Source organism: Puma concolor, chromosome D1, assembly GCF_028749965.1.
Source record: "Puma concolor isolate L17-30 chromosome D1, mPumCon1.1.hap2, whole genome shotgun sequence".
Classification (NCBI taxonomy): Eukaryota; Metazoa; Chordata; class Mammalia; order Carnivora; family Felidae; genus Puma; species Puma concolor.
The window spans coordinates 61071040-61090897 of NC_141676.1; the positions used below are offsets into that span (position 1 = coordinate 61071040).

General features: G+C 56.1%; 1 protein-coding gene across 3 annotated transcripts in view; it reads left to right on the forward strand.

Moving 5' to 3' along the window:
• Positions 1-19858, forward strand: part of MYO7A (myosin VIIA) — an 84423-nt gene that overhangs the window by 28410 nt on the left and 36155 nt on the right. For all 3 annotated transcript variants that reach the window (XM_086678384.1, XM_086678382.1, XM_086678383.1), the window contains 13 exons: positions 2935-3119; positions 3618-3739; positions 3820-3962; positions 4230-4343; positions 5225-5378; positions 5829-5905; positions 6505-6624; positions 7375-7517; positions 7921-8131; positions 8633-8768; positions 12051-12157; positions 17814-17951; positions 19687-19845. In XM_086678384.1, coding sequence (XP_086534510.1) covers positions 2935-3119; positions 3618-3739; positions 3820-3962; positions 4230-4343; positions 5225-5378; positions 5829-5905; positions 6505-6624; positions 7375-7517; positions 7921-8131; positions 8633-8768; positions 12051-12157; positions 17814-17951; positions 19687-19845 — 1809 coding nt within the window. The remainder of the gene's footprint in view (positions 1-2934; positions 3120-3617; positions 3740-3819; positions 3963-4229; positions 4344-5224; positions 5379-5828; positions 5906-6504; positions 6625-7374; positions 7518-7920; positions 8132-8632; positions 8769-12050; positions 12158-17813; positions 17952-19686; positions 19846-19858) is intronic.

Here is a 19858-nt window from a genome sequence, read left to right on the forward strand (position 1 = left end):
GCTGGCCCTGGCTCAGAGTGGAGGGTAGATTGTAGGGGGTGAGGGTAGCACAGAAGCTGGGAACCAGATGGGAGGCGCCTGCAGTGGTCTGTTGAGAGCCCGTGGTGGCCAGCGTCAGGGGTGTGGCTGTGCCAATGGAGAGAGTTGGGTTCGTGTGAAGGAGAGGGAGGCAATGGGGGCCTCCCAGTTCCCGCCGTGGGCGAAGGATGGTGGGGCTCTGCTGGCCAAGTTGGGCTGGCTGAGAGGGAGCAGGGTTGGAGGGGAGGGTGGGGTCCAGTCTGGGCAGGCGTGTGGACGGAAGGGGGGATGTCCAAGAGGCAGGGCTTGGGGGCTGCTGTTCCAGAGGGCTCTCTGGGCTGTGGGTGGAGCGGGAAGGGCCCTGGAAGCCGCGCAGGGGAGAGGAGGGCCCAAGGCCCACCGCAGGAAGGCTTCTCGGAGTGTATGTGCGCATCCTCTTGGCACTGGCCGGCCCGGCACTTGGTCACCGAGCCTGCTCCCAGGGCCACCTCTGTCTGGCTCTGGCTGCCCCTGTTGACCAGCTCATTAGGTCTGCATTGGTGTCTCTGCCTCCAGCTTCGGGGACAACCATTCATCTTCCCACAGCTGCCAAGATGACCTTTCTCCGACAGACCTTCCAAATGCCATGCCCTTTCACGCCTCTGTGCTTGGTTCCCACGACCAGCCCTCACTCCCCCTCTCCCCACACCGCACCGCCAGAGGAATCGGCTGCTTCCTACAGGCCCTAGCTTTCCCTCCCCAGCTCCCAGGATGTTCTGTCAGCCTCCCCATGTGTCTCAGTGGAGGGTCCTTAAAGGACTGCTTGGAGCCAGCCTCTTGCCACATGGCGATCACAGACCAGGCGGTTTGGTGTCAGGTTATTTAAAATTTTTTTTTATTTTTGACATGTTTGTTTTTAAGAGCGAGAGAGCGAGAGAGAACGCATGAGCAGGCAGGGGCAGAGAGAGAGGGAGACACAGAATCTGGAGCAGGCTCCAAGCTGTCAGCACAGAGCCTGACGTGGGGCTTGAACTCACGAACTGTGAGATCGTGATCTGAGCCGAAGATGGACGCTTAACCAACTGAGCCACCCAGGCGCCCCTCGGTGCCATGTTATTAAGGAACCACCAAGAAGAAAGGAAGGAGGCACTTAAGGACGGCTACTCCATAAGCAGGCACATGTCAAAGGTTATGTAAGCCCTTCAGTCATTCCATAGCCCTGGGAGGTAGGTGTTAACCCTCCCCCCTTTACAGATGAGCAGACTGAGGTGTAGAGAAGCAAAGCGATCTGCCAAAGATATGTTCTTTGTGGCTGACTCCCCCGCCTGGGGACAGACGGTCAGCGGGCTCCCATAGCCAGGCAGGGCTGAGCTGTAGATGATGGGTCTGAGTGCCCTGGAGCTGGAGGTTCGTGGGCTCTGATCTGAGAAGTTAGCCCAGCCCTGGGCTGTGTGGGGTGTTCTTAGTGGAGAATGCCCTTATGTCCCCATTCCCCACTGACCAGCTCCCTTGTCTCCTGTTCCCCACTTTCCAACCTCAGACCAACTGCGGAGGGCGGGTGAGTGTGGCACAGAGCTGGCTCTGGCTGTCCGTACGTGCTTGGCTGGCCGGTCCCTCAGCCTGCGTCCCCACTCCACCCTACCTCTGCCTGCTTGGGCTCTTGCCTGCAGTGGGGTGGTCAGCACGGTCAGGCTCTGCTGCTTCTGGCATGGGGCTGCTTGGAGGGAGAGCCTGGATGGCAGGGGAGCATCCTCCAGGGCCCAGAGAAGGGCACTAAACGGCCAGTTCTCCTGGCCCAGGGCAGGTAGTGCCAGAACTGGAACCCAGGTCTGGGCTGCGCAGCCCAGGGCTGCTTCGCACAGCCATCCTGGCCCTGGTTGGGGCATTTCCCCCGAAATGGGGTGCTGGCAGCAGCACTTTCCCTGCATGGCTACCTTGGGCTGAGGCTTCTGGGGTGATGCACTAAGCCCTAGGTGGGAGGCGGCAGGGGCCCGACTGTCGCTTCCCGTTGGCGGTCACACCTTTCTTCAGTCTCTCCAGGCCCGGATGTCAATATATCCATCACCCATTATAGGCTGAGCCTGACCTTTTCAAGCTGGGGTGGGGAGGGGCAAGTGGAGGGAGCAGTGATCCCTGGGCACCTCATTCTGCCTGGTGGCTAGAGGCCCGGGCCATGTTGTCCCCTGTGTGGCAGGGCCCCGGCCTCACAGCAGGAAATCTTGTACACAGGTGGCCAGTTAGTGCACCGACAGAGGAGCCCAAGGAGAGAAAGGCCCCTAGTAGTTTGAGGTGCACCGGGTCCCTGCACCTGTGCTGGCCAGGATGGCTGGAGGTGTCCTGTCCCCCAGAACACAGGGGTCCCTCTGCCCTCGGGCAGTGCTATGGAGACTGGGGCCTACCCAGCCCCCAAACCACATCCCCCAGCCCCTTCAGCCTGTTATGATTTGGTTCCACTCCCCCTGGACCAACCTAGCCTCTGCTCCAGACTGGTCTGGTTTATGAATATTACTCCAAACCTTTGGGATACAGGGCTTGGAGGCAAAAGTGGGGACCATACTTTTGAGTAATTTGAGTAATACCTGCAGTGTGCTATGACTTCTAAAGTACACTACCTCCTAATCCTTATAAACAGTTACATTATGCCCATTTTACAGATAATGATACGGAAAATGGGGACTTAGAGACGCTCCCTTTCTCCCCACTTGTTCCTCCCTTCATCAGATCTCACTGAGCACCTACTCCAACCTAGACCCAATGTTAGTTTGACAGCCCCACTCTCAGCTCCTAGAGACGCTGCATTCTGACCTCAGGTCCTGTGACTCCAAAGTCAGGGCTGTCCCTTCCGGAGGAATGGAGCAGGGCAGAGCCTGAGAACTTTCTAGAGTCAGAGCCTCCCTCACGGGAAGTGGTGAGTTCTTCGTCCCTTTTTGCCCGCAGACGTACACAGGCTCCATTCTAGTGGCTGTGAACCCCTACCAGCTGCTCTCCATCTACTCACCAGAGCACATCCGCCAGTACACCAACAAGAAGATTGGGGAGATGCCCCCCCACATCTTTGCCATTGCCGATAACTGCTACTTCAACATGAAACGCAACAGCCGTGACCAGTGCTGTATCATCAGGTGGGTAGCCCGGCACCAGACTGGAGCTCCAACTTTGTGCTCCTGCTAGTGCCTCGTGGAGAATCACCTCCCCTTTCTCAGGCCTTATATCTCTATTGATGCTGCCAAAGTTCTTGTTAGCATTTGAGACCTACCTTGTTCATTACTGGGTTCTGTTAAGTTATAGTCAGGTGAAATTTTAGGTTCCTATTCTCTCCTGGGCAAAGGGTAATAGGACAGAGCATTGGTCTAGCATCAACATATGCCATGCTCTATGGCAAGTATAGATGGAGGGGTGTCTGTGTCTAAATAAAGGGGAAGGAAAGTACCTTTGGCTGTGGCAGAGCACTGAGCTGCTGTAGCCTTTCCCCATCCCTGAAAGGTCCATATTGTCAGCCTATTTTACAGATTGGGTAGGGGGAGGCGCGGGTGGGGGAAGCGGCTTGGGCCAAAGCCCCGTAGGGAGAGGGCCAGTGCGGGCTGTGACGGGTCCTACCCCTCTCTGGGTCTCCCCTGCAGTGGGGAGTCTGGGGCAGGGAAGACAGAGAGCACAAAGCTGATCCTGCAGTTCCTGGCGGCCATCAGTGGGCAGCACTCGTGGATCGAGCAGCAGGTGCTGGAAGCCACCCCCATCCTGGAAGGTAGGGCCAGGGCTCTCAGAATGGGGCTGGGTGGCTGGGTGGGTGCTGACCTTGCCCATGACCCTCTCCCCACCCCGAAGCATTTGGGAACGCCAAGACCATCCGCAACGACAACTCAAGCCGCTTTGGGAAGTACATCGATATCCACTTCAACAAGCGAGGTGCCATCGAGGGCGCCAAGATCGAGCAGTACCTGCTGGAAAAGTCACGTGTCTGTCGTCAGGTGGGCCCGAGCCCGGGGCAGAGCTGACCCGCACAGGACCCCCGGCCTCAGAGGCGGGGGGGGGTGGGGGGGTACGTGTAGTCTGGATCGTCCCTATGCTGCTGCCGGCTTGTCTCAGGGCCTGAATTCCTGCCATGAAACCTACCCGTAGGGGCTTTTTTGTGGAAGTCATTTGTCAAAACAGTAAACCATGTCTCAGTCTTGACTGTCTGGTTTCTGATGCCTCTTCCTGCCCCCGCCCCCCAACACCTGGTACCCCATTTTCAGGCTCCCGATGAAAGAAATTACCACGTGTTCTACTGCATGCTGGAGGGCATGAGTGCGGATCAGAAGAAGAAGCTGGGCCTGGGCCAGGCCACAGACTATAACTACTTGGCTATGGTGAGGCTTGGGCAGGGCACCAGGGAGGGAGACACCTGTCCCAGCGAGGTCGGGGGCAGTCCACTCGGCCCCTCCCCAGCTCCAGGCCTGGCGGGCGGGATCCTCCGTGTGGGCTTTCCCCTTGTCCCCTGACTGCCCCAGGCAACTCTGGGCTTGTATGTGCCATAAGGCCTGTCCCGACTTTGGGCGTTTTCCCAGCTGCACGTGCATCTAGATGAATCGTCATCACAGATCTACACGTTCCCAAATTTGCATAGACCTCCTAGACCCGGGGACGCATAGACACACACGCCCACGTGTACACGTGCACAGACCTGCCTGCACACATGTGCTATTCGTTCAGCCTTCGAGGATGTGAAGACCGAGATCTCTGCCAGGACCCCCAAGACTATAGGGCACAGGCTGTTGCAGCTTTAGCCTCGCTGGTCACAGAGCCTGGTGCCAGCCTCTTGCCGCTGGCTGGCCACCAGCGAGAAGTGGGCCCCAGGACCATGGCTGCCACCCAGCATTGGTTGGAGGGTGTGTGTATGTACACAACAGGCTCGGGGGGGTACCAGCTTCCTTAGCCCTGGGGAGAACCCATGGCTGGGCTGGGCCAGGCCGCATGGATGCAAATGAGGAACGTGGGGACAACAAAGGAGTGTGTGTGCTATAGGTGTGACAGGCCTTCCCAGGCACTTCCTGGAGCCGGATAAGAAGCTACGTGTGCACACACGTGTCTCGTGGGCACACGTCATGAGGCAGAGTCCTGTCAGTGCCCAGCATCCCAGATTGGCTCAGCCTGGCAGAGGGGGCCCTGCATCCCAGGTACTGCCTCTCTGGGAGTCCCTACGGCCTTGCTGATGCCCTCCTGCACCCCACTCTCCCACCCCTCCCACCAGGGTAACTGCATAACCTGCGAGGGCCGGGAGGACAGCCAGGAGTACGCCAACATCCGCTCAGCAATGAAGGTGCTCATGTTCACAGACACTGAGAACTGGGAGATCTCGAAGCTCCTGGCTTCCATCCTGCACCTGGGCAACCTGCAGTATGAGGGTGAGGAGCCCGGATGGTGTGCCCCCACCCCACCCCACTCCACCCCTGCACGGAGTCCAAAGGCAGCTCAGCACCTAGCCACCACCTGTGGGGGATTGTGGCTCAGTTTCCGTCCCAGCAGGTACAAACCCTGCTTCATAGGAGCCAGGGCTGCCACTGAGCACTCTGGGCATCTAGGGTGGAGGGGTACGAGGGGAGAGGGGCATGACTGTCAGTGTCTCCACTTGGATGCCAGGCATGGTGCCAGGTGCTGGGCATACACAGTTCCTGCCCTCGGGGTGCCTATAGCTCGTGAGGAGAACATACATTGACCCAGAGAAGCACTTGATCACAGTGCTGATGGCCTCTGTGGACAAAGCAGGACCCCTGACAGCCTGGCCCTCCTAGCCTGCCCTTTTCCCCCATGCCTGCCCTCCCTCTCCTGACCCTGCGCCCCCTTGCTGCCGACAGCCCGCACGTTTGAAAACCTGGATGCCTGTGAGGTCCTCTTCTCCCCATCCCTGGCTACAGCTGCGTCCCTGCTTGAGGTCAGTGTCCAGCCTTCTGTCCCCGGGGCTGCTTCTGTTTCTCTCAGAGGGACAGTTTTGACTCAGGTTCGGGGGGCTGGGGATGTGGGAACCTGGAAGCTGGGGCTGTCTGCTTTGGAGAATTCTGGAAGTTCAGTGTGGAGAACCAACTGTGGGTAGGTAGGATCTGTGCTGGGCACGGGTCTCAGAGGGGGAGTGGAGCCCAGCACCCAGGAGCCTTGCCGCCCTAGCCCCACTGCTCCTGGGGATGAGGTAGGGCGTAGGGGATCTGGGGTGAGCCGGCCCGTTGGTGTTTTAGCCAAGGGTTACTAGGCTCTGCCCTGGGTTTGAAAACTGGGATGAATAAAGCCGGGGTCTGTCCCAGTCCTAAGAGGGCCGGGTAACATGCTAAGGCTGTCAAGGAGAGAGCAGTCCTTCTGGGTAGTGTTTGGGTGGGGTTTGACATTTGGGGGGTATCTGGCTGTGGGGAAGGCGTTCTCGGTGCAGGAAATGGTTTGAGCAAGGCCTGGTTGGACAGGGGAAGGGGAGTTCTCTGGTGTGGGGGGAGGGAGGGATGGGCTGCGGGTGGCCGGCTGAGCGCCTGGATGCTGCCCTGCCAGGTGAACCCCCCAGACCTGATGAACTGTCTGACCAGCCGCACCCTCATCACCCGCGGGGAGACGGTGTCCACCCCGCTCAGCAGGGAGCAGGCACTGGATGTACGAGATGCCTTCGTCAAGGTGGGCCATTTGTGGAGTGGCACTGGCTCGCTCCACCCCTTGGGGTGTTAGGTTGTTGATATGGGCAGGAGGGGATTAGTCCAAGGAGCTAGAAGGACATCTGGGCCTGGACCCCTACCTGCCCTTGGGTTTGCGTCCTGCCCACTGGCTCTCTGGGGGGGCCTAAGCAAGAGTCTGCCTTCTCCTGAGCTCTGTTCATCCTACAAGGGGCTGTTATGCTCCTCAGGAGCCCTGCCAGCCCTGGTCTCCTCAGGTCCTCCACCCCTGGTCTGCTCTGCTCTCCAGCCCCATGGGGCCTCATACTGGGTCATATTCTTTGGGTACTTGGTCTGCTGTGCTATTCCCAGCCCAGAGAATACCCTCTCTGGTCTCTCTAAGGAAGACACTGAAGATGGACCAGGTCAGGTGGAGAGGGCCCCCAGTCCTTTCCATTTCCACAGTCCAGATTGCCCCCCCCCCCCCCCCGCCTCACACCAGGTTTGGTGCTGTTAGGGAGACAGAGATGGATGGAGATATGGGAGCCCAAATGAGGGCTTCTTCCTAAACTTCGAGGTTAGGAAGGCTTGACAGAGCTTTGACAAGGAGAAGGAATTGTTCTAGCAGGAAAGGGTGATCCAAGGCAAAGGGAAAAGCTTGAGGAAAGGCTAGGGGGTTTCAAATAGCACAGAAGGGGCTGAGTGAGGCCATGACGGCCCGGGGTCTTCTTGGGAGGGCATGCTGGGCACAGCGACTGACACAGCCCCCTCACAGGGCATCTACGGGCGGCTCTTTGTGTGGATAGTGGACAAGATCAATGCAGCAATTTACAAGCCCCCCTCCCAGGAAGTGAAGAGCTCTCGCCGGTCCATCGGCCTCCTGGACATCTTTGGGTTCGAGAACTTTGCTGTGAACAGGTACCACAAGGGGCTCTGCTCTGTGGGAATTTTCTTTCACAACATGGACATAACAGGTGTCACATCTCTGCCTTTAAACCTGAATCTCATCAGCCGACTTCCCACCTCCCCTGATGGCTTTGGATCCCTCTTCACTCCCCTCTCTGCCCGCCCCTACCCAGTGCCTTGGCTCTTCCTCTCCCAGGTGCTCTTCCAGGGATTTGGTGCCCACCTGGTAGCCCTCTCTTCTGACTCAGTGTCCCCTTCTCCACCTCCGGGATGGGGGGTGGGGGGCGGGTCTTGACAATGGCGCCCACCTCAGAGGCTGGAGAGCCCGTGATGGGAGCACCGCGTGGCCAAGGGTGTGCTGTACACGGGGCCCAGGCCAGGCCAGCACCTCACCCGTGCCCTGTGCACCCTGCAGCTTCGAGCAGCTCTGCATCAACTTCGCCAACGAGCACCTGCAGCAGTTCTTTGTGCGGCACGTGTTCAAGCTGGAGCAGGAGGAGTACGACCTGGAGAGCATCGACTGGCTGCACATCGAGTTCACCGACAACCAGGACGCTCTGGACATGATCGCCAACAAGCCCATGAACATCATCTCCCTCATCGACGAGGAGAGCAAGTTCCCCAAGGTGGGCCTGCCCTTGTTGGAGCCCGTGCAAAACATCCCCTCACACTCTGAGCCTCCACTTTCCTCCTCTGCGAAATGGGACTGATGACACATGCCTCTCAGGGTGCCTCTGAGGCCGATTCAGGTGCATTTGTCTGACATCTGGGGATCACCTACGGTCCACAGGGTCCTGGACCAAACAATGATGATTTAAGCTAATAGCTGGTACAGAATAGGTGCCCCACACATGGAATGTGTCTCGGGGCGGGGGCGGGTACTGCTCCCATGACTTTCATTGTGGGAAATAGATCTTCTACACTGGACTGTAGTTCCAATCCACCCACTTAACAGATAGGGAAATGGAGGCCCAGAGAGTTCCTGTGTGGGGTACCAATGAAGGGAGGGAGCTCCTGAGAAAGACAGAAGAGGGGGCGCAAAGGCCTGGGGCGGCAAAGGCAGAAGGACCTGGGAGAGGGAGGGGTGTGGGGGGGAGGGGGCTGACCACGGTGCTCGGTTCCCACAGGGCACGGACACCACCATGTTGCATAAGTTGAACTCCCAGCACAAGCTGAACTCGAACTATATCCCCCCCAAGAACAACCATGAGACTCAGTTTGGAATCAACCACTTTGCAGGCGTCGTCTACTATGAGAGCCAAGGTACAAGCGGGCTGTCTGGGGCTGGGGTCTCCTCTCCTGTGCCCTCTCTGACCCTCCCCTTCTCCTGCCCAGAACGGGGGTGGGAATGCAGAGAGGGAAGGGGCCTTAGGAAACGCTGGGCCCAGTGCTCTTCCTTTTCTTACAGAGATTTTAATCAATTGTGGTGAAGTATAGGAAATGTACCATGTTAACAATTTTTAAGGCTAAAATTCAGTGGCATTAAGTACATTCACGATATCGTGCAGCCATCACCCATACCCATTTCCAGAGCCTGTTCATCACCCCAAATAAGTGCTGATTAAGCAATAACTCCCCATTCTCCCCAGCCCCGGTTACCTCTATTCTGTTTCTATATCATATCTATGTGTCTGACTCTGACCTCCTAGAAGTGAAATCGTACAGTATTTACCCTTTTGTGTCTGGCTTATTTCTCTCAGCATGTCCTTAAGTTTCATCCATGTTGTATCATGTGTCAGAATTTCCTTCCTTTTTAATGGCTGAATAATATTTCTGTGTGTGTGTGTGTGTGTGTGTGTGTGTGTGTGTGTGTATTCATCCATCTCTTGATGCACATTTGGGTTGTCGCCACCTTTTGGCTATCGTGAATAGTGCTGCCACCAACATGGGTGTACAAGTATCTGAGTCCCTGCTTTCAATTCTTTCGGGTGGGCTTAGTGCTCCTTTGTACGGATGGGAAAGCTGAGGCTCAGAAGGGAAAGTTAACGGTCTCTCCTGACATGGCCCATGAGGTGCAAATCTGGGCCTGGAACCAGCCCTGTTATTCACCCAAACTCTCAGCAACATGACTAAGTGTAAGCTTTGAAGGGGATACCTCCTCCTTGCTGCTGGGACATGCAGTTGGGTTCATTTTAAATCTAGAGGTGAAGAAGAGAGAACACGTCAGGTTCACCCCACTTGGAATCGCAGATTGCCCTTGCAGCTCCACCCCTACCGTCCTGGTCTAGAGGACCGCGTCCTTGGATGGACATCGGCTGTGGTGTGTGTCTCAAAGGGTCCCATGTGCAGTCTCAGGCCAGTGAAAATCGAAACAAACAAGCAAAGAGCTATTGGTTTCATACTTCCTTGTTTGTTTATTTAAAAAAAATTTTTTTTAACTTTTTTTATCTTAGAGAGTGAGCATGAGAGAGTCGGGGAGGGGCAGAGGGAGAGGGAGAGAATCCCAAGCAGGCTCTACACTCAGCACAGAGCCTGATGTGGGGCTCAATAGCATGATCCTGGGATCATGACCTGAGCTGAAATCAAGAGTCAGACGCTCAACCGACTGAGCCCCCAGGCACCCCTCATATATACTGATAAGTATATCAGTGAGCCAGCCTGAAGGGATGGAATCTGAAGGCTCCCAGCCCTCCTTCAACTATTGGACTGTGAGATCCAACCCTGCTGTTAAAAAGGAAGTCAACGCTATGTCTGAAGGACATTTGGGAAAACAAATGTGTCTGTTGTTAGGAGTAGTAGAGGATTGTGTGTGTGTGTGTGTGTGTGTGTTTTAATGTTTATTTTTGAGAGAGAGAGACAGACAAACAAACTGAGAGCAAGCTGGGGAGGGGAAGAGAGAGAGAGGGAGACACAGAATCCGAAGTACGTTCCAGGCTCTGAGCTGTCAGCACAGAGCCGGATGCGGGGTTCGAACTCATGAAGCATGAGATCGTGACCTGAGCTGGAGTCAGATGCTTAACCGACTGAGCCACCCAGGCACCCTGAGGATTGTATTTTTCAGTTCAGTTCAACCTATATTCACTGAGATCTATTATGTGTCAGACTTCATGCTTTTGCTGAGAATACAGATGAGAATATTGAGTGGACTCTGCACAAAGTTATAAAATTATAACTATAATTAAATTATAAACTAATTAAACTAAATACCCATTATATTTATAATTATATTATAAATATAAATTATAAACTAAAATATAAAATTAAATATAAAATTAATTAAATTAAATATAAAAATATACATTAAATTACATTAAATATAAAATTAAAATGATCTACTTCACGGATTTAAAAACTGAGGCACAGAGAGGGAAATGACTTGCCTAAAGTCACTAACCAGTTTTGAGCTGCTTTAAACAATTCTGCCAGCGTTTCCTGGTTCGCAAAGTACTGTTTTAATTCGGCATTTCATTTATGAAGCAGGTGGTATTAGGTGATCTGAAGCAAAGCAAGAGCTTATGGGTATCCTCATTCCCTTCTGACAAATGAGGAGGCTGAGGTCCGGAAGGGGACCATCCTAGGGCCCCAGAGTGAGTCTGAGACGTTCCATTAGAACCCGCAATTCCATCCCAACTCCAAAACCCACCCTTCCTCTGCTGAGTGCCTCCTGGGACACCCCCCTCCCCAGACACTAGGCGGGCCTCCCTGCACTGGGTCTCTGTGCTGTCTGCAAGCCAGGGCGGCCTGAGTCCCACAGGGTAAGGGTCCTGCTTCTCTGCAGTGTTCTTCCTCGCCAGGCAGGCATCCCCAGCCCTTGGGCACTCCATCTTCCACCCCGCCCTATCAAGCCCCTTCTCCCAACCCCCGCCATTAACCAGTTCTTTAACTCAGTCCCTGGGACTAGCAGCCCTCTTGGGGATCTGTATGGTGGAGAGGAGCCTCCCCGGGCTGGTGCCAGGAGTCCCACATTCAAGTCTTAACTCTGCTCATGGCTTGCTCTGTGGTGTTAGATAACTAGCTCAGCTCCTCTGAGCATTGGTTTCCACCCTTGTGGGATGGGGAAGACAATCCCTGCCCACCCCACAAATACAGGGGGGGTTGTGAGCATCAGTGCTGTGAGGACCCTTGGTAAAACAGAGTGCACTGGGCAAATTCAAGGTATTTTAAATTCCTGTACTATTAGCTGGAACTAGATCAGCACGTGTTCTCTTCCAGGTGACACGCTGTAATTAACAAGGGCTTTTGATACTTTCATTCAAAAGACTAAGGCTGGCGTTGTGGGCACTGGGTGGTTCACTGGGGAAGGCATCCCTGCCCGACCTGGGGGCCGAGGTCTCCTGCCCTTCTCTTTGAACACATCTGGAAGAGGGGGCTGTGTGGTGAGGGAGAGGGAGGTCTGGCTCTGCCCCTCGCTTTCTCTGTGATGTCGGGCAGGCCACTGCCCTCTCCAGGCTCTGGTGTGGCCCACCGGAAAATGGACGTGGTTGAACTCAGTGAAGTTTGAGGGTCTTCCTGGCTCAGACGGCGAGGATTTGGGGAGGCGCTGAGGCTTGTCAGGAAGAGGCTGCTGGAGTGTTCGAGGTGTGACTGCTTCTTGCCCCTGCCCAGGCTTCCTGGAGAAGAACCGGGACACCCTGCATGGAGACATCATCCAGCTGGTCCACTCCTCCAGAAACAAGTTCATCAAGCAGATCTTCCAGGCCGATGTCGCCATGGTAACGTGGGGGCGGGGCCTCTGTTGGGCAGGAAGGGCCCCCTCTACCCCTTCCCCGGGAAGCTAGGCCTGTACCTCGGCCCACCCTTGTGCAGGTTTTTCCCCTGTGCACCTTTGGCCACAGAGAGGGGACAGGGCTTTGCTGTGGTTCCAGGAGAAACCCGGGGCCTCCACTATCGTCCTATCTGGTCCTCCTGCTATACCAACTCAGGGGAGGGCACAAGGCCCAGAGAAGGATGACATGAGAGGTCACAGAGCAGAGCCTGATCAGGACACGGTTTACTGGGCAGGTGCCCCAAACTGGATGCCCAGCAGCTCACAGGGAGCCTGGGAGGAGGGAGCACATCTAGCCTCAAGGACAAGGATGGATGCGGGTATTCAGAGAAACAAACACAAAGGGTCTGTGTGCCCCAGCCCTGGGCCCCACGCAGGGGTGCAGAGTTTCCCACCCTCGGCATTTCCTTTGTCCCTAGAGTGCTGTTTCCTGCAGGATGGTATGCCTTTTTATTTCACATTTTCTTCCTGTCCCATGGCTTCCTGAAGGGCACACAGAGGGACTCACGGGGAGGGCAGGGCCGCTGCCCCCCTCGGTGCCTGTCCAGGCGCCTGCCCTGCCCCGGCCCCAGGGGCCCAGACCTCTGCCTCAAGGGGCCTCCTTTCTCCTTGGTGGATGTTGCTCTGTTTGCTGACCCACCACGTTCTCCTTGCTCCCTGCCCCCTCTCGCCCTGCACTGTGGTTCCTGTTATAGTTTCTCTGTGGTTATTCATCGGGCACTCTTCGCCAGTCAGCAGCTTCTGTGAAGGTAAAAGACCCCTGTCTGGGGCCAGTGGATGGCGGGCAAGGCCTCAGCAGCCCCTGGGGCTGGGCTGTGTCCTTGGCCCCCGTGGCACTGAGGTTTTGGGGAAAGGGCCGGCTTTTTCTTATTTTCTTTCTTTTTTTTTTTTTTTTTTGAGTGTGTTTTTATTTTTTGTGGAGTGGTTTGTGGAGTGGTTTTGCTTTTTTGTTGTTTGACTTGTGTGAACTGTGGCCATCTCAGTTTCTTAAAGGAGGAAACCGACTCCTAGAAAAAGAGACAGGGCTTGCCCAGCATGCCCCGTGAACCAGGGGCAGAGCCAGGACTCGAATCCAGGTCTCCCACATCTTCTGTCCCCCCCTGAGTTTCTTCGGGGTATCCAGGTCTGCTTCTTCCCCCGGGCCCTGCCAAGTGCTTCTGTGCCCACGACTTGGTCAGATCCCTCAGTAGCCCTGCAGGACAGGAGGGGCAGGTGGTATTTTCTGCATTATGCAGATGGGGGACTGAAGCTCAGAGATGAGGGGTGACTCACCCCAAGTCACAGTATCCTGTGGAGCTGGGACTAACGTCATCACCCCGGACCTCCTCAGGCCCTGGAACAGCATCCCTGGGGTGTCCTGACCACCGGCTTCGGATTGTGGCTCCTAAGGTGCTTTAGAGGTCCCAGGGGTGCGGGGTACCCGTTAGCAACAGCATGGCTTTGCAGTCCCCTTGCCTCTCTTTCCCCTCTTCTCAACACTCAATTTCCTCTCTGCCTAGTACCGATGTCCTCCCACACTTGGTCTTAATGCTGAGTCTCCCTTCCTGCATGTCTGGCAGCCCCCTATTGCCGAGTGCCTCGTAGAGTTCCAAAACAGTTCCCAAGAGCCACAGCAGCGGAGAAGGGCGTCTGGCATATCAGGAGCAGGGGGTGTGACTGGACAGTGGCCTCTGTCCTCTGCCCGTGGGTTGGCCCCGGGACCCTCCCCTCCCTGCCAACACTGTGGCCCAGCTGCTGACAGGGCGAGTGTGGGGCCCCCGCCAGAGTGGGGACCCTAGGCACCGGAAGCTTTTCTGCACTTGGCCATCCCCACCCCGAGGCCTACATGTCACAGGGTGGCAGAATTGATGGGATAGCTGTGGCACTGGGCTCTTCCCACTCTCTCCTCCTCTCCGCTGGTCCCCAGCCTACCCCTCCCAGGCCCAGCCTTTCCTCCTGGTCGTAGGCAGTCCTGCAAGACCACTGAACTTCGTCTCCTACCTCCGCTCCTCTCTTTCCAAAGCACCTGGAAGCATCTATCTGGGAGCCTCTCCACAAACTTTCCTGTTCTGGGACTTCTTCCCCTGGACCTGGGCACTAGAACCCACTTGTTGAGGAACTGTGGGGAGGCCCAAGAGAAAGACCCTGGGGCCTCTGGAAATGGCACACTCTTGAGGGAGTTTTGGAGCACAGAGTTAGAACACAGCAGTGACAAATTTGATCTTGATTGTATAGTCTTTTCTGGGCCAGGCTGGGAGCTACCCACTTACACGTCCCACCTCATTCACTCCCCACAGCAGCCCTGGCAGCAGTTGCTATGGTCCCCCCGTCTCAGGTAGAGAAGCTGGGGCCCAGAGAGGCCAAGGTGTTTGCTCAAGGTCACACAGTTTGTGACACCCAGGTATATGACCCAGGTCTGTCTTGGGGAGGTGTGGGAACTTGTCCAAAGTTGCACACAAGAGCTAACAGGAAGCTTTTTTTTAAATTTCTTTATTATTATTGTTATTTTTAAAATTTTTAACGGGGAGCTTTTCAAGCCCTTTGCTCTTTGTCACTGCACAATGCTGTCTCTGTGAACATCGCCCCTCAGAAAGAAAATACGTTTTGTCATTGCTGGAGACATGATAGATCTGCAAAAGGGACCCGGAAATCAGTCTGGTGGGGTGTGAAGTAGCCAGTCACAGTTTATCGATGACTATGCTTTTCTCAGGGTAGAAGCCCACGCCACCTCCTTCCGGTGATCCGAACATGCGTCCTGTGCCTGTCTCCAACCCCCCAATTTCCATCCTTTGACTCTTGTGTCTGCCTCCCCAAGTGGCCCTGGGCAGCCCCACCCCCGCCTTTGCTGCTGGAGGGACCAGCTGAGCCTTGAGGACCACGATTCTTCTAGGGCATCGTGCACCCTGATTAATGTCTAACCCCAGTCACACGGCCCCGGGCCCTGAGTCCACAGGACGCTTACTCACTCTTTACGCAGGTGGCTTCTCCCGCCTGCGTCTCCCCAGTCCTGCTCACGTCGTGCTCCGGCGTCTGCCCCTCGGATCCCCTCTGTGGAGTCATTTAACACTGAGCTGTGGACTCTCCACTCCCACCTTGACCCCATTTCCAAAGGTCTGCGGATTAGCTCGGAAACCATGAATATCCTAAGGGACCGCCGTTCCCCTCAGTGTGATAGAACTGAATCAGAAACCCCGGCAGCCAGGAAGTGGGAGTAGACTACACTCGGCTCCCATTTATGCGCCTTCATTCAGACACAAACATGAACGGGGTGCCTGTCCTATGCCAGACAACGTCCTGCGTCCTGGGGGCAGACTAGCGGATAAAACAGAAATAAAACCTCTGTCCTCCTAGAACTTACATTCTGGCAGAAGGGGCGAATAGCTAATAAGCAGATGAATAAGCGTAATACGTGGTTGTCAGGTGGGGATATGTAAAATGGAGACAAATGGAGGAAGGAAACATGCCAGTGGTAGGGCTTTGCAATTTTGAATAAGGGGCTCAGGAAAGGCCTCCTGGGAAGCTGGTAAGGAGGTGGAGGAGCCAGCCGTGTGCATCTGGAGGAGAAGCACTGCAGGGAGAAGGAACGGCAGGTGCAAAGCCCCGAGCCTGCCTGGTGCATCGTGGGAGAGCAAGGAGGCTGCGGTGGCTAGAAGGGAGGGGGCGGGGTGGTAGAGAGACCAGAGGTAACTGGGGCCAGATCCTGAAGGACACTGTCAGCCCTCCGTGAGGGGCTCGGGAGCCATTGCAGGACTTTGTGTTGGGCAGATAGGAGTGGATTTGTGTTTTAACAGCTTCAGCCGGCTGCTGTGTTGATACTGGAGTCGGAGGGAGGTGTGGAGTGTGGGGGACAGAGGCAGGGAGACCGGTTTGGAGCTCGTTGTGGTGACCTGAGAGAAGCATGCTGGTGGCCGGACCGCTGACGACAGAGGAAGTGGAAAGAAGGAGTCAGATTCTGGATCTCTTTTGGAGGTAGAGCCAATAAGATTTTTGGCGCAGTGGATATGAGAGAAGAGGAGTTGGGGACTGCGCCTAGATTTCTGGCCTGAGCAGTTGGAATGCGGACGTTTCTGGGAGCCCACGGACACCAGGAGCCAGTTCAGCGAAGCGTTGCTGATTGTTGCTTGTGGCAGGCCCCCGGCCCCCGCAGAAAACAAGGCAGACCTGACTGTGCTCACCAGGCCCACAGCCCAACGGGGAAGACAGAAAGAAATAGTTCCAGAGTGGTGACAGAAACCAAAGAGAGGGTGTGCCGTGGGCGTGGGTCTGTGCGTGTGCTGTGTGTGCGCTCAGGGCAGGGGCTCTAATGCGGGCTGGGGAAAGCCCACCCCAGACATCTCCCCCTCTGAGTCCTGGGTCATCCGGTGCTGCAGCTGGATCAGGTCCCGGGACGGTCATGGGTGTCACAGACCTGACATTCACCCTACCTCAACACAGACTCCCCGGCGTCCCTTGGAAAACTCCTAGAATGTGTTCCAAATGAAATGAAACGGAACCATGGCAAATTTCAGAAAAGCCAGTGTTTGTGGTTTCTCGGCAAGCTCCATTTCCATCTGGGGCATATGGTCTGAGTTTCGTATGTGTCACACGCCTCTGCCTCCCTCCCCACACCTCACACGTCTTACCCTGGTTGTTGGTACTATAGGATATCGGATAAAATTACGTCTCATTGAATATATATGATCTTACATTAATCATCAAGCTCACGAATAAATTATCGTGCAAATGAAAGGGCAGGAATATAGTAACATCAAAATACTTTGGAATTGAGTCTGATTTCTAGGTCTGGTTTCTCAGTGTTGGCCTGAGATGTTCTACTTCCTGTTTGCTGACCAGGCCCTCCCCCCAGCACCCTCGCTTCATTTCACAGTATTTTGAGAGGGGGACCCCGACAGGGCAGGGGCTGGTAGCTCACCGGATAGCAGCTGCTGGAGCTCAGAGCCTTTGGGCCCCAGGGCCGCCTGGGGGGAGGCCAGCCGTGTGCCCTCTTAGGAGGCTTATCTGGGCCTGCTGCTGACCAGCTAATCCCATAGGGGAGAGGGCAGCGCCCGACACACCCATGGGTTCCCAGGCTGCTGTTGACCGAGACAAGGTCTGTGCCCACCCTTGTCACAGCCCCGTCCGCTAGTTAGATGGCGCTGTTCCCGGGTAGGAAACAGGCTCAGTGCTGTTTATTGACCTGCGCAAGATCACACAGCTGGGAGGTGGTCTGTCTGATCCATTTCGAGGGAGGACCTCGGTGTCTTGAGGTGACCAAGCTAGGCTACTCATTCATTCCCGGCAAGGCAGAGTGGAGTCTGAGAGGGGCTGGGCCTTGCCCAGAGTCACCCAGCAACTCCTGTGGGAACCCAGGGCTCCCCACTCCCAGGGCAGGGTTCTTTTAGGCTCGGGTCCCAGGGGGGCGTCTTTTAGGCTCAGGACGCCAGAGGGGCGTCCCAAGGGGTACGTCTAAGATCCAGCACCAGCCAGAGGAGGCCAGTCACAGAAAACCCCAAAGCAGGCTACCGTTTGCCAGGGCGGCTCTCCCTCAGGCCCTAAGCCTGCTGACCTCCCGTCCTGCTTCCCTTCCTGGAGGGCCTAGGGGGCACAGGTCAGCCCCTCCCATCAGCGTGGTCCGTCCCCCCCAGGGCGCCGAGACCAGGAAGCGCTCGCCCACACTCAGCAGCCAATTCAAGCGGTCGCTGGAGCTGCTGATGCGCACGCTGGGTGCCTGCCAGCCCTTCTTCGTGCGCTGCATCAAGCCCAATGAGTTCAAGAAGCCCATGGTAAGTGACCCTGGTCCCCGGGTTGGGGCAGCCAGGGACCATCCTGGGGCAGCTGGAGGGGCTGGGCTGAGACTTTGTCTTCTTTGGGGAATGGCAGGGCACCTGAGGGGTTTACAGAACAGGTTCCAATTTACTGGAGGTAGCACGTCCCCCGGAAAGAGCCTGGACTCTGCAGTGGGCTTGACACAGGTTCAAATCCTGTACCGCCTTTAAGCTGGGCTCATCTCCTGGGGGATTTCGTGCAATAGGCATGGAGACCCTTAGGAGTCAGCCTCGGTTCTTGTTGTGGCCCTGACTTTGAAAGCTCCTTCTCCTTTGGTCCTGGCAACCACCACTTCCTCCTCGAAGCCTTCCCAGGTTCCTCTGACTGGTTGGGAAGGTTCTCATTTTTGACTCTGCTGAATAACATCGGGCTCCTTCTGTGTGCCCGGCGTGGGCCGGATTCTCTTCATGGCCCCATTCAACCTTCCCAATAGCTTGTGAAAGAGGGACCTGAAGGAGGGACCGTTATGGCTCCACATCTGGGACGTGTGACTGCGGGCTTAGGGAGGCTAAGAGACTTGACGCTGCAGAGCTGGGAGCCTGGCCACCCCTCACTCAGGCCCTCTCCTTCCACAGCTCTGGGAGGTGTTGTTTACCACAAAGCTCTTAGAGGCCCAGGGGGAAGCTGGGGCCTGAGGGGTCTGGGGAGGGACGGAAGGAGGGAGGCCAGGGCTGGGCCAGGGAAAGTGCCTGGAGGGAGAGGAAAGGGAGAGGAAACAGGTGGCGGAAGCCAGCCAGCTATGTGCTGGCCCTGCCTCCTGCCTGAAAACATTTCCCAGGGTGGGCTGGCCCATCCCCCATGGGTCCCAGGACTGGGTCTGAAGGGGCAGGAGGGTCACAGAGAGCTCCCACTTTAGGGCAGGAGGTCTGGGGGGAATGAGGCCAGGGCATTGCCAAGGCAGTTGGGTCCCACTCTCCTGTTTTCAGATGCTTCCAGAACCTTCTCTGGACCCAGACCTCAGCATCTGTTACCTGAACCTTAGCAGCAGGACCTTCTCATTGGTCTCCTGCCTCCTTGTTCCAGTCCCCATCCCGACTGCAGTGAGAGCCAGTGGGTCTCAAATGCAACTCTGACCTGGTCACTCCCTGCTGCCTCCCTAGCCTGGCCTCCGAGGCTCTCTCAGTCCCTCTACAACCTGCTGCCGTCACAAACATGATTTTGTGACAACGAGAAAAGATTGTCTCTTCCTTAGGGCGCCTTACTGCCAGCAGCCAGAAAGTTGTCTGAATAGCTGCAAACCTACCATGGCTGTAATATGAAGGGTACCCCCTGGGGCTGAGCAAGGCACCCGGCACCTGCACAACCATAACCTTGGCATGGATTAGTTTCCTCCATTTCCATGATGTTCCCTAGCATGTCCTGCACTTTTAGGCTTCCACACCTTTGCATGCGTTCACCCTACCTCCTCCAGTGCTTTTTCTCCTGACAGGATTAGAGCAAAGACCACCTCCTCCGGGAAGTCCCCTCGAGATATCCCAAGGGGAGTTAAGCTGTCTCTCCTCTGTGCCCCCAGAGCATGAGACTCGTCCCACGCGAGGGTCTCATTTTGTGCTGTTAAGTGAGTTCAAACTGCAGATCTAGGGTCGGCCCACCGCTGCTCCTCATCTGTTGTGTGGCTGGGAAAAGGCCGAGTGGGGCCGAGCTCCGAGCAGGAGCCTCCAGTGCTGACGCCCTTGGCTCCGTGCCCGGCAGCTGTTCGACCGGCACCTGTGTGTGCGCCAGCTGCGGTACTCAGGGATGATGGAGACCATCCGAATCCGCCGGGCCGGCTACCCCATCCGCTACAGCTTCGTGGAGTTTGTAGAGCGGTACCGGGTGCTGCTGCCCGGAGTGAAGCCGGCCTACAAGCAGGTACAGGGCTGGG